Genomic DNA, 15,643 nt, shown 5'->3' with positions numbered 1-15,643 from the left:
AATAAGAGAACGGGCCGACTTACTCTACATTCTTGGCCCATTCCGGGGGGTTACTGAGGGTCATGAAAGCACAGTTGGTCAGGATGGTGAACATGATCAATATGCTGAACATCGTGGACACGAAGTCAAGGAACTGTCATCGGAGTGTGCGAGCTGCAGATGACGGTCAGGACGACGCTTCCCCTCCGCCACCGCTGTGCAGTGACATAAAACACGCCTGATGCATATCTGCAGAGGGAATCTAAACCAATCGTGACATTTTATGTTCTCCCACCACTTAAATCCCTCCTTTCTCTGGAAACCCCTCTCGTCCAAATCAACTCTGAAAGGATATGAGTGGACTAAAACTCTGATGGCTACCCTCCGCAGAGGGTTGAAGGGGCTTAAGATGTACAAGGCAGGAGTGGCGTTGAAACGGAAGATTGTCTTCCCGCGATTCAATACTATGAAGGTCTGAAAGAGAGGCAGAGCACACACAGAGTACAGGATCAGACAGGGGACTTTGAATGCAGCGGGACAATTCGCCGCCTCACAGCGCAGACGTGGCCAGACACACGGATTTACGTTATTTTAGTGAAGTAAAAGTAACAATGTGGAAATACAACGTCTTAAAGCTCGGGTTGGTGAAAAGAGACGGAAATTCTCACTTAAATGAACAGAATTCCCGTTTTGGAATTGTTCATTTTATGACACAAATGTTTAAATGATAAGCGGATGAATTCTTGCAAAAAACGGTGACCTTTCTAGTGAGTTCAAATCTGGAGGGCGAGTGGACGATTGAGCTACGCTCTTGGAAACAAAAGCTCACCAATTTTTGACGATTGTAGAACCCACAATGTTACGGAGATATTTAAGAGACGTGTGGATGCCTGCAGACTGGAGAACATCCTCTCCTCAGCGGAGGAAATTGCTACTTGCCCATGAGCTTCCTTAAAATAGTTTGTTGAGTGTCGAGCGATTCATTTCTAAAAAGGACAGACCTGTAATTTCCATCTTTTTTTAAATGTCTCATTGTTTAAAGCATCTATGGCCCAAAGAACATTTTAGGGGCCTGTCTGGTTTTTCAAAGCTCATAACCTCAACACTATTGGGACTATACACTCCAAGCTTACAGCATATGTCCAAAATGCGTCCTGGAACATACACAGCACATTTCATGCAATTTGAACAATAGGGGGCGCTATAATAATTCGCCAAAGTTGGCCGTTTTTCACCGTTTTTCGCTTAAATTTATATATAAATTTAAGGATTTCTCCAACAACAAATGGCCGAATCAGCTAAAATGATCTTTTTATAATCTCAAGGATTCAACAATGAATATTGCGAGAAAAAAATAATAATAATTGCACACTTTGTGATTTTTTTTTTAGGTTAAAAACTATTTCTTAAACTCATCCACTCCTTCCATAAATAATCACGCATGATGCCAGTCAAGGCCTGAACACATTTTTCATAGGAAAAATTGAACGTTCATTCGTGGAAGCTAAATCAGTCGACATAATGATGACGCTTCACAGCCAGAACAGTCAAACTCGTGCCGTGAAACCACGACCCTCAGGAGCCGATCTCAGGAACAGACCTTCTGATTGCCGTAGAAGGTGTCCAGGTCCTCCAGAGGAGTGGACACCAGGCGGGGAGGGGTGTCCCCGTAGATAAAGGGGAGGGATTTCCCCGCCTCCAGGTCGCTGTTGGGCCGGGGTCCATTTTCGTCGTCGTCGTCGTCGACGCGGCGCTGCGCCCGCGGTCTCCGGGCCTCCTCCTCGGCGATGCGCCTCTCGATGGCGGCCAGCGACTCGGGGCCGAAGGGGCAGAAGCTGTCAGGTCCGGGCGGTGCAAGCAGCTGGGCCATCTTGTCATCCTGCTCCTTCAGAGGGCAGCGAGGGGCTCAGCTGGGACAGGGGGCTGCGGAGAGAGAGGGGGGGGGGGGGGGGGTAATCAAATTAGATACCTCGCTAAGTGACGGGAATGCAACAGATTCCTGCCTGAAAAGGGACTCCTGACTTCATCCCTCATGGAAAGAGCCCCGATGCTCGTGTGATGTTGGGTGATGCGTTTCCTGAGTGTTACGCAATAGTTCGGTGCGACCCGGTAAGACTGCGGTGTGCGACTTCTCTATAGATGAGACTATGTCACGCGTGAGAGCGACTTTTTTGAAATGCCCTCACATTTACTTCAAAAGGAGAGGGACTTTCATATTTCAATGATATTGAATTTTGTATTTATTTATTTGTTTTTCCAAAATGAAAGTGTCTCAATGTCTGTCGAGAAAAAGACATTGGTCCAGGGCTTTTTGCACACTGACATATCGTAGACGACCTTTTGGCAAAATGGAGAATTATATACAGCAGATTTGATTTATAACAGCCGCAACAGAGCACGATGCTCTCAGTACGGTGGCGAGAGAAAATCATCTTAATACATGCTTATAAAGCTGTTTTTTCTGATTGTGGGGCAAAAATATATATCTGCCGTGATACTTCCTTAGTGAAGCGTGTCGAGCTTCACAATAATCAATCACATGTCATCTATTAAATTCATTTGCCACTATTTTGATAATCGATTTTTCTGATTCCAGCTTATTAAATGTGAATATGTTCCGTTTCTTTCCTCCTCTATGGCTGAATCCCATCTTCTGACCTTTATAGACCGAACTACTAATCGATTAATGGAAACAAATAATCAACAGATGAAGCTCTCTCTCTTTCTATTTCATTTTTTACCCTTTAGACAGCTGCTCCAGAGAACAACAATGACGAGTGGAAACCTGCCTGGCGTAGCAAGGACGACAACAACAACAACAACAACAACAACAAACACGGTCTCTGCAGACGCCCCTTACATCTCCCCAAATCCAAATTTCACCCGTAGCTCACGTCTGTCATTTTTATTTTCTCGCGCTTTCTTTCATCTCCCGCGCTAGCGTTACCTCTGGAGGTAGTTAGCTCCACATGCTTTACAGTTAACGGCGACACGAAGAGGCCCCGGCGGGACAGCGCGGAGCTAGTTCAGTAGCTTATAATGCTAATAGGCCAATTAAACAACTGTAATATTAATAGTAGAACCAGGACGGGTGTCGCCCGTTACCTCAATTATCTCGGTGTCAGAAGGAGCCGAGGGGGCCGCGGCGGCTGTCGCCATGTTGCCATTATCTCCGGGGGAAAAATACACTTTTTAGTTTTTAACAAACGAGAGTTAAGAAGCGGCTGTCATGTCCTCTTCCTCCTCTTCCTCCTCTTCCTCTTCACGCGCACGGTTTCTCGTCCACCCCGGCGGCAATACGACGACACACGCCGGTGAGCGCGAGCGACCGACGGTTGGAAGCTGTCGTTGCCAGCCAACTGGAACCCAGCGGTGCCCAAACTGAGGGCCGGGGGCCACCCGTTGGGCCCTCGACTGCGGTTGAAATGGCACCAAGAGTGCTTTGAAGTAACTACTTTCCTGTGTGTTCTACTTCTCCATTCCCGTATTCACCAAACTTTAACAGAATTAAAAGCGGCCTACGGAAACAACTCGAGTCAAAAAGGTCAACATATTATCAAATGCGAAATATGTCAACACATTGGGCCACAACATGAACAACATGAACCTCTGAATGAGTCTGGCCGTGTCTTTTTTATACAGAGAGAAAGCGACATACAAATATAAACACTGTATAAAACTGGTTATATATTGTTTGTGTGAAATCTTTGTGAATGGTGTCCCTTCAATGTGGCCCTCCCTCCACGTCATTTATTTCTTCGTTTGTATATTAAAAAAGGACATTTGCCATAACTTGGCTGTAATAAGCCAATTAAAAACATTACCAGCGGCATTGTAATGTAAATTATAAACTACATTATTGTGTGTGCGTGTCGGGGGGTTATTTGTATGATTTCTAATAAAACACAAACCTATCAAATGTACCCGGTATACTCCGCGCGGGTCTGTCACCCGCACAATTAGTGAAAAACACAAAGATCACCTTGACAACGTTGTCAAGATGTAATCCTCCGTTAAACGTCGTTCGTATGGCATTCAATCTGCATTAAAAATCCCAATAACGTTTGAAACGCCAAGCTGCTTATCTTATCCCAGCTGTTGCTCTGTGTCAATGAAACCCGAATTTATTAAATCATCGCGTCTGACAGACGGTTCTCCAAAGATGTGGATACTCACAAACCATTACGGCGCCCGGCAGGTGGACACCCTGAAGGTAGATCCCATATCCGAAAGAATACTCCTTTACTTCAGTTTCAGGTTGAAAAAAAAATCCGGTCCGAGGCTTGATGGACTATGATTTAATAAGCGCTCCTTTAATTTTTTTGTTGTCTTCTTTTCTTTTAGCCGCCCTTGCTTGCCACGGAGAAATCAATCCGCGCTTCCGGTTGGCTGCGCGTCGCAGGGGATGAATATCCTTAAAGCGACGGCTGTCGCAAGATGCTCCCAAATGGTACACGTGAAGCTGCTTCTCATATTATCGTCACTTATTTAAGATTATTAGCCTATTTATTCACCCGAAACAATATTTATATATTCAGTTGCATTTAAAAAGTTGCTTTATGTTTAATAGCTACAGGTTTTTTTTTGTTTCAGATAATACTTTTCTGTGTTTGCCTACGTGGAAACGAAACGTATGGAAGCCCAGAAGGTGTGATTATTTACTTTCCATCAGGTTGTGTTGGCAGCACAAACAGAAAAAGGAAACTTTATCGATTAAACTGATTTGTCTCGCATAAAGTGGCATGTGCGTCTCGCGTGGACGTCACATGAGTGTTCAGACGTCTGGATTTTTATTGTGAACTCGTGCCACCTGCTGGTCGGTCGGCATAACTACACCCAAATATGGCAACCAAACGTCCGTAAAGGTCCCTGAGGCTTTGACACAAACATTATATATATATATATATATATATATATATATATATATAATATATATTATATATGTTCATATATATTTATATAAAATTATAATATATATTTATATTTTTATATATATATTATCATTTTATATAAATATATATGTATATATATATTATATAATATATTTATTTGTATATATATATATATTATATATATACATATATATTATATATATATACATATATACATATATAATATATATATTATATATAACATATGTATATTATATAATATGAATATATATTTATATATATTCATATTATATAATTGAAAAAATATTTTGTTCCATGTGCGAACAAATATGGGGCGAGAAGAAAACCTGCATAGTTGTGATAAGCTGTGATATCATAAGCTGTGATATTAAATAGCTTTTGCGGCTCCAGACTCGTTTTATTTGGTGGAAAATAAGGCAAAATGTCTCTTTGGATACATATATATATATATATTTATATATTGTTATGTTCTCTTCTGTGAAACTATTGTAATCACCACTAAGAAAGCATGAAGGTGGACAGAGTGTGACCTCCATGATGGGGAACACAGCCAGCAATAGAAACAACTACAGATTACTTCATGAGATTGCATTGTAGTATGATTCAAATCAGGGAGATTTTTTAAAAGAGAGGTTGAACTCGGTCAGCTGAGGTGGACACACCCGTAAGCTCAGCGTAGCATAACGCTCACAGTTTCACTTCCCCATGGGGATAAGCACTGCAAACACATTACACTTCCTCTATATATATATATAGTGAATAATATTTCCAACGTTCAGACATTCTTGGCGGCCCTGTGTGGCTCGGCCTCCATTAGAGGCAAAGTGCTGAATGTAGAGGGCTCGTTCCACCAGCACGAGGTTTCCTTTTAGTATTTCACATCCTCATTTCGCCCTCTCTACGTTGTTTTTTTAAAATACAGGAGCGGTACACACACTTGTTGCATGCATTTCTGATTTCCCTAGACAGGAAGCATATAAAGCCGAGTGTCACGCCATCCCCACGCAGAGGGCCCGCGGTGGAGACCATGCTGCGGGGCCCTCGGGTGAGTCCATCTCGACTGTGTGTGTGTGTGTGTGTTGGGGGGTGATATCTGTTAGTCATCATCCCAGACTCAGCCACGCGGTGGCCTGTCCACTGATAAGACCTAAACAATTAGATGACATCATCACAGCTCCCCCGTGCTCCTATTAGCGTGGGCTGGTCCCCCCCCCCCCCCCCCCCCCAACGGCTGTGTGTCACCACTGGTCTCTGTCAGGAAGCCCCTCATATCACTAGATGCACAACATCCAGGGTTCTCTGAATCAAAGCGTACGATAATTATTCCTTCAGTGCAAGTAAAGAAAACCATAAATATACTCTGCACTCTGCACCACCTCAGCATTCACACAGTGCAACAAGCACATACATGCAAAGTGATGTCACATGACATGGGCAGGGCTTGGAGGAGTAGTAGCTCAGGGATTACATGTGTGGGGGGGGGGGGGGGGGAGACATCTCTGTCCTTCAACCCTCCCTCCCCTTAGCACTTAATAACACAGAAGAGATAGCTGATAGAGAATGGGAAGACTCGGTGGACACAGGTGAGTGCAAAAGGTCGCATGGGGGGGGGGGACAGGACACAATCAGCGAAGTGTCGGTGAGCACGGAGGCCTTTTAAAAAGCACTAATCCCTCTGGACTGGAGGGACGCTTTAAGCTTATTATGCTGAACAACATGGCTGAGGACGGACAGCGTGGGTCCTGAGTTAAGACACTATGTTTGTCTATGAAGACGACTTGTTTTTTTTTTTAGAGCTTTAGAGATGGCTCTTTTTATCATTAAAACAACGAGCACTGGGATTATTGGTCTCTTTCTACAACTGAAACAAGGACTCCAGTATGTGTGTACTTTTGGAAGAAATGATCTATATATTTAGCTCACTTTGTTATGTATTTTATTCAGAACAGAAAGACTTAAAAGCTATAGATAGAAGCAAAAATGCTTATATATTCCTATCCTATATTTTTAGAATCAAATGAATCAGAAAATTAATATGAAATAAATAAATATATATATATATATCCACATACATATTCCATATACATGCGTTTCAATCACACTTAACCCTAAGAAATTGTTCACTTTCATACTTGTATTTAGCAGAAATTCTCAGAATATAAGATTCCGTTGTGAGTGTTTCTTCCGGTCGCGCGCGGGAGGTGGATCCGGTGGCGCGCGCGCGCATTGATGAGGAGATAGTCACACAGCTGTTTTTAGATTGGCACGCTCCGGCGAACAGGGGGGCGTGGCCTTTCGAGGGGGCGTGGGCGTGGCTTCGATCAAGCCGCCTGACGGACGGGCTGTTTGGAAGAGGAGCACACAGAGGTCAAAGGTGAAGAGAGAGAGAGAGAGTTGTAATTCGGAGGAAGCTTCCAGGTGTAAACAGTTTTGGCGGATTTCGACGTGACGTCTCGCGCGCGAGCAGCCTCTCCGAGTGAGTATCTCCGTTTTTGTTTTAAGGATCAGCAGATTACCACACAGAGAGAGAGAGAGAGGGATGTTCTTCCTCTTTTTATGAAATAAAGTGAAAGAAAGAGGAATGTTTAGCACTATTTTCTGTTGTTTCCCTGACTGGAGAATGAATGAAGGACTCGGTGAACGTAGGCCCTGTGTTCTGGGTTTGTTCTGGGTTTGTTCTGGGTTCGTTCTGGGTTTGTTCTGGGTTCATTCTGGGTTCGTTCTGGGCTTTGTTCTGGGTTTATTCTGGTTTTTTTTCTGGATTTTGTTCTGGGTTTTGTTCTGGGTTCATTCTGGGTTTTGTTCTGGGCTTTTAACCGGGTTTGTTCTGGGTTCGTTCTGGGTTTATTTTCTGGGTTCGTTCTGGGTTTGTTCTGGTTTCATTTTTGGTTTTATTCTGGGTTTGTTCTGGGTTCATTCTGGGTTTTTTCCTGGGTTCGTTCTGGGGTCGTTCTGGGTGTGTTCTGGCCGTGTGAGGGTCGGGTCTTCACCTCTTCACATCCCTGTAGGACATTTCACACTGGCAGCCCCGTGCCAGCTGTAGGAGGTCACGTGACGCGCGTGTTCCCCCACAGCTGCAGGAGGTCACGTGATGCGCGTGTTCCCCCACAGCTGCTGATCTCTGGCCTTGCAGGAGGAAGTTCACCTGACATCGTGAGAGGAGGGAGGAGGGGGGGGGGAGATGGAGGAGCAGGAGAACCCATTGGAGAGGGACCACTCCCTGTGCGTGGTCCTGCCAGGGGGGCTGAAGGAGAGCACCACGGTGCATGGAAGGTGGGTCGCGCCTGTTCTTCTTCTATGGTGTACATGATGTTGGCGTGTGTACAGTTAGATGAACCTGACTGTGGTCCTGTGCTATAGTTCAGAGTGCATTATGGGAAACGTAGGATGCAATGTTTCTAGGAACTACACCGTGGAGCTGCTCTCGCACGACAAGAACCAGGTCGTCTTCAAAGCCAGCTCCCCCGTCGGCTCGCTGGCCGCCGACACCGTGGTGCTGAGGCCCAAGAGCGCCGAGGAGAAGGTCCGCCGGGCCTACGCGCCCCAGGTAAGAGGAGGCGGGACGTCGATATCCCCGTCCTCTCATTGGCTGACGACCCTTCGCCCACGCAGCCGTCCGTGCGCCTGCTGATCAACTACAACCGGACCCACAAGGCCGTGCTGCGGGTGGACCCCAGGGCGCCGCTCCGGGCGCTGCTGCCGCTGGTTTGTGACAAGTGTGAGCTGCCGCTGGAAACCACCGTCTTCCTGAGGGGCCCCGAGTCCGGGGCCCCGCTGGACCTGACGGAGACCCTGAGCAGCCTCGGGCTGAGGGAGCTATTCGCCAAGGACACGGCGGCCCCCCGGCACCGGCCCGGGGCCCCCGAAGCAGGTACGCTGGCTCCCACCGGCTCTTTGTGGTTCTGATTGGTCGGAGAGAATGATCACAATAGAACCGCCACATCGCCAACTCTCATTAGATTCTCCTCCGTTGTGTGGATTTTAAACACTTTGAGGTTTGGTGAGCTTCATTGTGTAGAGAACCCAGAGAGAACCCAGAGAGAACCCAGAGAGAACCCAGAGAGAACCCTGAGGTCACTAGTGGCTCATCTTCAAGAATGTTTGGAACGCCTCAACCACTCGGCGCCCTCTAGTGGGCAAACGGGTTGGCTCGTTCCACTTAAAAACTACCTCTCACCTGCGAATGCATTGTTCTCATTTTTCCTATTGTTCCCGTCCTCGTCCCCTTCCTCGTCCCCCTCCTCACCCTCGTCCTCCTCTCCCTGCTGACTCGTCTTCCTCTCGTCCTCCAGAGCGTCCGCAGAAGAAGAAGCAGAAGGACGGCTCTGGGTTCCTCGGCCTCTTCAGGAGACGCAAGACGAGAGGCGACCCGGTACGGCGGGCGGTGGAGTGACCGGTGCCGGCCGGTGTCTGTGACCCAAACCTTTCCTTCTCTTCTTCTTCTTCTTCCCCCTCTCCGCAGAGCGGCCCAGCTTCTCCTCCGGCCCCCGGTGGCGTCTCCTCTTGTGACGCCCCGCCGGCCCACAAGCCCAAGAAGAGACAAGCCCCTCGGCCGCCGCAGAGCCCCCCCCACGACCTGGGGGCCGCTCAGGGGCCACAGGTGGGAGGAAGTCTCCTTCTTCTCCTTCTTCTCCTTATTGTTCTTCTTGTTCTTCTCCTTTTTCTTGTTGTTGTTCTTGTTCTCATTGTTCTCTTTCTTCTCCTTATTCTTGTTCTTCTTGCTCTTTTTCTCTTCTCGTTCTTGTTCTCTTTCTCCTTCTCCTTTTTCTCTTTCTTTCTTGTTCTTCTCCTTTTTTGTCTTCCTTCTTCTCCTTGTTCTTCTTCTCCTTCTCTTTCTTCTTGCTCTTCTTCTTCTTGTTCTCTTTCTTGTTCTTCTCCTTTTTTCTCTTCCTCCTTCTCTTTCTTCTTTTTCTCCTTCTTGTTCTTCTCCTTCTTCTTCTCGGGCGTTCTCCTGTTCCTGTTGTGGTTTCTCTCCTTCCCTTTTTGTGAACATTGGCGCTCCAGGAAGTGATTTGCTGTCCTCGTCTCTCTCCTAGAGGTCTGCGGAGTCCCCCTTAAGGAGGACCAAGAGGAGGGCCCCCCCCCCACCCTGTGCAGACCGCCACCAGGAGCCGGACCCCCAGGTTGAAGGTAAGACCTCCATCGGGTCTCTGTCGTCGGGCTGTGGCTATGTGCTGGTGGAGGAGCCCCGAGGGAGGAGGGCTTACCACATGGAAGACGACTGGAAGGATCTCAGTGGGAGCGGTGCGCCGCAGCCTCTTGTGGCCGACAGGAGTATTACAGCTCCTTGATTCTCACGGATCCCCCGATTTGATTTCTCACTCCCATTAATATAAATATCTAAAACGAGGTCAGCACCGGTCCAGACTGACCAGTCCAGACTGATGAAAGCGACCCGGGGGGAGAGCCCGGGTCGGCTCCGGGGTCAAGGCCTCTGGTCCCCTGTCGGCCCTCTGCGAGGCTTCCCCTCTTTTCATCTTGGAGGCGTTCTTTTTTTGACATTTTTGTATTCTCTTTAAAAAGATAATTGAAAGTAGGCGTCAATTAGCCATTTAATTTAAATTCAGCTTATTTTAGCCCAATATTAGGAACTTCTCCTCAGAGGGCTTTACAGTCCGTACACATACGACATCCTTTACCTTTGACCTCACATCGGATCAGGACAAAAGTGGAGGAGGAGGAGGAGGAGGAGGAGGACAGATGTCATGTGACCAGAAGGATTATTTTGAGATGATACTCATTTTTAGATTAAGTTCATTTTAGTTCTACATATTTATAGCATGAAGTGTAAAACATGAGGATAAACAACACAACAGAGACTGAAAACAAAACGATAACAATGTCTAACTAGTGAGTGACGGGTCGTCTCCATGTGAACGGCCACCCGGTCCTCCGTCTCGTCTGCGTTGCCCCGGGCGACGGCTCGCTTCACTCCCGTGTGTTTTTATTACCGTCATGATTATTATTATCTTTAGCCGTGACGGAGCTGCTGAGTTGGCTTGAACAACTCCTCCTCCACGCCGTCTCCTCTCCTCCACGCCGTCTCCTCTCCTCCACGCCGTCTCCTCCTCCACGCCATCTCCTCCTCGCCGTTTCCTCTCCTCCACGCCATCTCCTCCTCCACGCCGTCTCCTCTCCCCCACGCCGTCTCCTCCTCCATGTCCTCCTCCACGCCGTCGTCTCCTCCACGTCTCCTCCTCCAAGGTTTGAAATAGCGGCCCCTGAGGACCAATCAAACGCCTCCCCTGCAGCGGCAGTGCTCCCATTCGCCGAGCTTAAAGCTCCGTGAGTCTCGTCGGCACAGTGCGCTCTCCCCTCCTCTCCAGAGCTATGCCGTTCACCGCTTCCTGTTCGCCAAGTTCTACTTCCGGTTTGAGACCCTTCAGAATAAGAGCTCTAACAGGAAACAGCCACGATCAATCAAGAGAGACTCTCCTCTCATTCATACTATCTACGTCCTATAGTTACCACAATAAGATGTCATACCATCAACATTACAGTTACACATTTAATACAGTGATTATGCTTCATAATGCATTCTTCAGAAGATTCCTCATGTTAATCATCTCTATAAGCATTATTTAAGACTTCCTTATTTACGTGTACATAGAATCCACTTCAACCTAACAACACATGAACGTCTCTCTCTCCTCCCTGCTTCCAGACCCCGTCACCTGGAGGGGCTGATTGACGGCTGCTACTGTTTTCTTTCCCTCTTCCTCCTCTCCCTCCTCCTGCTGCTGCTGCTGCGTCGGCCTCTTCTTCCTCCTCTCCGTCCTAGATGTCTATCGCTGCACGTCAACGCTGTCTATTTTTCCTGTTTTTATATTTTTTATTTCATCCTGTCTTTTCTCATCTGTCGGTTATCTTTTGGTGGAGATTCTGTATTTGTTCTTTTCTTTTTGTGAGATTTACTTTCTCTGGGATGTTGTAACCTAGTGGCTTTTCTACTTTAAAAAACAATTACATTCATAAACTAATCTATACGCATTTATTATTATATTTTAACTGGTATAAATTAATTTATATTATTATAAACATTTCCCCAAATACCATTTGGGTTTTTATGTTAATTTCTTACTCTGCTTAATAACTTCTATCTTTTTTATGTTTTACAGATTTATTTCATTATGATTTTATATTTTATTCTTTTGTTCTCATTTAGACATATATTAGATTTTTTGGGGAATTTTCACATGCCTGTTTTATTCATTATTAATTAGTATTTCTATTAATATAATAAAAATGAGAATTTAACTCTTAACTTTAAAACAGTGTTTCGGCCTCTGAACATTAGAGAGAAACAAAGTGTTTGTTTCTCAGTGTTTGTGATATTTAAATGATGCTTATGTGTGATTAAATATTACTTTATTAAATATTATTATATTACCATATTAAATATTACTATATTAAATATCACTATATTCCAAAATTACTATATAACTATATTAAATATTACTATATTCCTATATTACTATATTAAATATAACTATATTAAATATTACTATATTTAATATTAAAGAGTAATGTTTTTAAGTTGACTTTCCCTTAACTTCCCCTAGGGACTCTAGACTCCCTGGATGCTGCGGAGGAAGAAGAGGAGGAGCTGAGGGAAAGCGACGAGTCCAACTTGAACTCCGTAAACCTATCGCTGCCCTCCTCTTCATCATACCCACCTGCGCGGTCCTCCTCCTCCTCCTCTTCCTCTTCTCGCCCATCATTCTCTCTCCTCCGTGGCGTGTCCATGACGGAGCTGTCGGACGCCCGCTGCGCTCTGGCCAAGGTCCTGACGTCCTCCGTCTCCAAGGGAACGCTGGTCCAGCGACTGAGGAACGCCGCCGCCTTCCAGGAGTTCTACAGCGGCGCCTCCTTCGGGCCCCAGAGGGGAGCTGGGCCCGGCGGCCTGATGCCCGACCCCCCCACGGAGCAGGAGGACCAGAGGAAAGGAATGACCACGTTCAAGGTGGTTCCCTCCAAGACCGAGAAGTCCGTGGAAGACGACCACGAAGAGTCGGGGAGGGAAGCCAAGAGGACGCCAGCTGAGGCTCGAGAGGATCCACTTCCTCCTGACTGGTCCAAAGCTCGAGAGGATCCACTTCCTCCTGACGGGTCCAAAGCTCGAGAGGATCCACTTCCTCCTGACGGGTCCAAAGCTCGAGAGGATCCACTTCCTCCTGACGGGTCCAAAGCTCAAGAGGATCCACTTCCTCCTGATGGGTCCAAAGCTCGAGAGGATCCACTTCCTCCTGACGGGCCCAAAGCTCAAGAGGATCCACTTCCTCCTGACGGGTCCAAAGCTCGAGAGGATCCACTTCCTCCTGACGGGCCCAAAGCTCGAGAGGATCCACTTCCTCCTGATGGGTCCAAAGCTCAAGAGGATCCACTTCCTCCTGACGGGTCCAAAGCTCAAGAGGATCCACTTCCTCCTGACGGGTCCCAGGCTCAAGAACCCTCTTCTCTGGACCCTCCGTCTTCTCCTCCGCCGCCGCATGGCGTAGACCACCATCTTGGCTCTGAGGTCAGGGAGCAGACGGGAGAAGACGAGCCGGAAGTCCCGTCCGAGGTGAGGCCGGCAGACGTGGAGCGCCGTGGTCCAGACACCGAGGAGGAAGTGGGACAAGGAAAGGAAGAGCAGGATCGCTTCCCTTCCCCTCCCCCACCCATCTTCTTTGACGAACACACGGAGGAAACGGAGGAGGAAGAGGAGGAGGACGATACGACGGCTTCCTCTCGGCCGAAGCCTCCGGACGGGATGAGGGCGGCCCCGTCCAGGTTTGCCCTGGCAGTGGCGTTGGCCGTGCAGAGGTCCCGCCTCCAGAGCGGCGGGATAGGTCTAGGCCCCCGGGGCCCCAGCGGTCCACTTCCCTCACCACCCAGGACCCCGTACCAGCACGGTGAGGACCACCGACCTCCTGACCCCGGTGACCCAGAGGACGGAGACGCAGAGACAGAATGATTAGTTTAGGACTAGTTTAGGATTCGTTTAGGACTAGTTTATGACTAGTTTAGGATTAGATTATGACTAGTTTAGGATTAGTTTCGGACTAGTTTAGGATTAGTTTCGGACTAGTTTAGGATTAGGTTCTGCTTGGTTTCTGCACATGTGATGATGTTCGCCGTGTGGTCTCTGCAGGTGCCTGAAGTCTTGTTTCGGTGGAGGAGCGAGGACACCGTGCGACCTCCGTGTGACCTCAGCCCGAGGAGACGAGCGCCTCGACACGGTCTCTAACCCTTTTTTTCCCTTTCTTCTACTATTATTGATCAGTTTTTGTGAAAGACGCCTTTTGTTTGTCCGGCCGAACGTCAGGACCCGAGTTGTTGACGGGACGGCGTCCGGTTCTCTTCCTTCTGCTTCCTCTCCACGGCGCCGCCGGAGGGAACGCTTTTTAAACGTGTGTTTTGTGTTTGTGTTCGTGTGAAACCAAAAGGAACGACGTCCTGTAGGACTTCACTCTGATGGTGCTGACTTTACGCTTTGAGGCTGCAGTTAAACTCTTTTTCTGTTTGACCACCAGGGGGCAGAAGAGCCTCGCTTCTGTTCCTGCAGAGCGAGACGAGCGAGCTTCGTCCTCCAAGTTCTGCTGGATGCACATTATGTATAATTTAAGCTAAATATTGTTTGTATAACAACTGAAGATGATGAATGAAATGAAAAAAAATGGCAATATTTATATCTTCTGTCACGTCAATTAAAATGTTCCCAGAGAATAATAAAAAACATATTTATTGGGGCCGTGATAATGTTCCTGCGTATTTAAAAACATAAGAAAAGAAAAGTAAAACCTGGTTGGACGCATCAGCTGAGCGCCTCCACACACACACGCACACACACTCTCTCTCTGTCTTCACGGACCTCGGGGCAACACTGCAGCGCTATACTCGGGTGCCAAGAAGAATCCGCGTATCGATCCGGCCTCGCAGGAGCGGCGAGGAGCCGGAGACCTCGCCAGAAGCGCCCGTGGCTGCAGCTCCACGGTGCCAGGCCTGGACTGAGTGGGCTTGTTCTACACTTTATTTATCTCTCTCTCTCTCACATTCCTCGCTCCACCTGAGGAGAGGGAGGAGGAGGATGGGGCTGCTGGTGGATGATGGGAGGTGACCGTTGACCCTGTCGTGTTTCCACGGCGCCCCCCCCCCCCCACCCTTCCAGAGGGGGCGTCCGGCCCTCAAGGGCACCGCCGTTGTCATGGAGAATGCCATTACCGCCCCAAAGGGAGAGAGAGAGCCATGTCTGATGGTTTAGTCTTCTTCTTTTCTATATATATTTTTATGTGGAGAGAGAGATAGAGAGAATATGTATTTATGAACATAAAGGTTTGTTTTTAGTATAATCTCCTTACACCAGCCACCTCCTGAAGGTGAAATATACAACAATATGAAGAAGTTACAGAAAACTCATTTAAATAATATAAATAAGTGGCTTAATCAGACGAGAGCAAAACAAATATCATTGTTGTATAATAAAATAGATTAATTTCACAGCTTTCTAGTCAATTTCTCACTTTATACTTTATTAAAATCAAGTGGGGGGGGGGGGCAATTTCCCCACGCATTCTGCTGCTTGATAGGCCTACTGAAAAATAATTTAATAATTTATTCTAGCAACATGTTTATATTTAATAATGAAGTACCGCGTGAAGAGAAAATGATGCAACCCTCTGAAATGTTTTGATTTTGTTTGAGCATCTTGTTTTTGTTCGGCCCCTAGGGGTCGAGGTCGCGAGGTCACGAGAGTAAAGAAACCGGAGCGG

At 47.2% G+C, this 15,643-nt stretch overlaps 2 protein-coding genes across 7 annotated transcripts in view; one reads left to right on the top strand and one right to left on the bottom strand.

Moving 5' to 3' along the window:
* Positions 1-4,328, bottom strand: part of LOC130204728 (sodium channel protein type 2 subunit alpha-like) — a 28,926-nt gene extending 24,598 nt beyond the window's left edge. Inside the window, 4 exon segments of the mRNA XM_056431673.1 lie at positions 24-114; positions 336-453; positions 1,580-1,902; positions 4,156-4,328. Of these exon segments, the coding sequence (XP_056287648.1) occupies positions 24-114; positions 336-453; positions 1,580-1,849 (479 nt within the window). The 5' untranslated portion in view covers positions 1,850-1,902; positions 4,156-4,328.
* A 2,065-nt stretch (positions 4,329-6,393) lies between these two features.
* LOC130204730 (WAS/WASL-interacting protein family member 1-like) lies at positions 6,394-14,623 on the top strand. 6 transcript variants are annotated; one of them, XR_008833772.1, is made up of 10 exons: positions 6,394-6,475; positions 8,004-8,165; positions 8,253-8,439; positions 8,505-8,763; positions 9,185-9,264; positions 9,355-9,492; positions 9,929-10,022; positions 12,455-13,786; positions 14,026-14,113; positions 14,408-14,623. XR_008833772.1 is itself a non-coding variant. In XM_056431677.1 (8 exons), the coding sequence occupies exons 1-8, from the start codon at positions 8,074-8,076 to the stop codon at positions 14,031-14,033; spliced, it is 2,190 nt and encodes a 729-aa protein (XP_056287652.1). In that variant the 5' UTR covers positions 6,966-8,073; the 3' UTR covers positions 14,034-14,623. The 6 variants fall into 6 exon arrangements, 1 of the variants encoding a protein (XP_056287652.1); XR_008833773.1 differs by lacking the exon at positions 6,394-6,475 and adding an exon at positions 6,967-7,368; XR_008833771.1 differs by lacking the exon at positions 6,394-6,475 and having other exon boundaries at positions 6,967-8,165.
* Positions 14,624-15,643: the final 1,020 nt, after the last annotated feature.

This window comes from Pseudoliparis swirei, chromosome 14 (genome assembly GCF_029220125.1).
Source record: "Pseudoliparis swirei isolate HS2019 ecotype Mariana Trench chromosome 14, NWPU_hadal_v1, whole genome shotgun sequence".
In the NCBI taxonomy this organism is placed as follows: domain Eukaryota; kingdom Metazoa; phylum Chordata; class Actinopteri; order Perciformes; family Liparidae; genus Pseudoliparis; species Pseudoliparis swirei.
The sequence above is the reverse complement of the archived record's forward strand: the minus strand, read 5'-3'. Positions and strand labels throughout refer to the sequence as shown.

What these genes read in the sequence shown, in the direction of transcription:
- LOC130204730 (XM_056431677.1), top strand. Translation starts at nt 8,074, where the DNA reads ATGGAGGAGCAGGAGAACCCATTGGAGAGGGACCACTCCCTGTGCGTG. An exon ending in GCCGGGCCTACGCGCCCCAG is followed by an intron (nt 8,440 to 8,504) that starts GTAAGAGGAGGC and finishes TCGCCCACGCAG; the next exon opens with CCGTCCGTGCGCCTGCTGAT. An exon ending in GCCCGGGGCCCCCGAAGCAG is followed by an intron (nt 8,764 to 9,184) that starts GTACGCTGGCTC and finishes CTCGTCCTCCAG; the next exon opens with AGCGTCCGCAGAAGAAGAAG.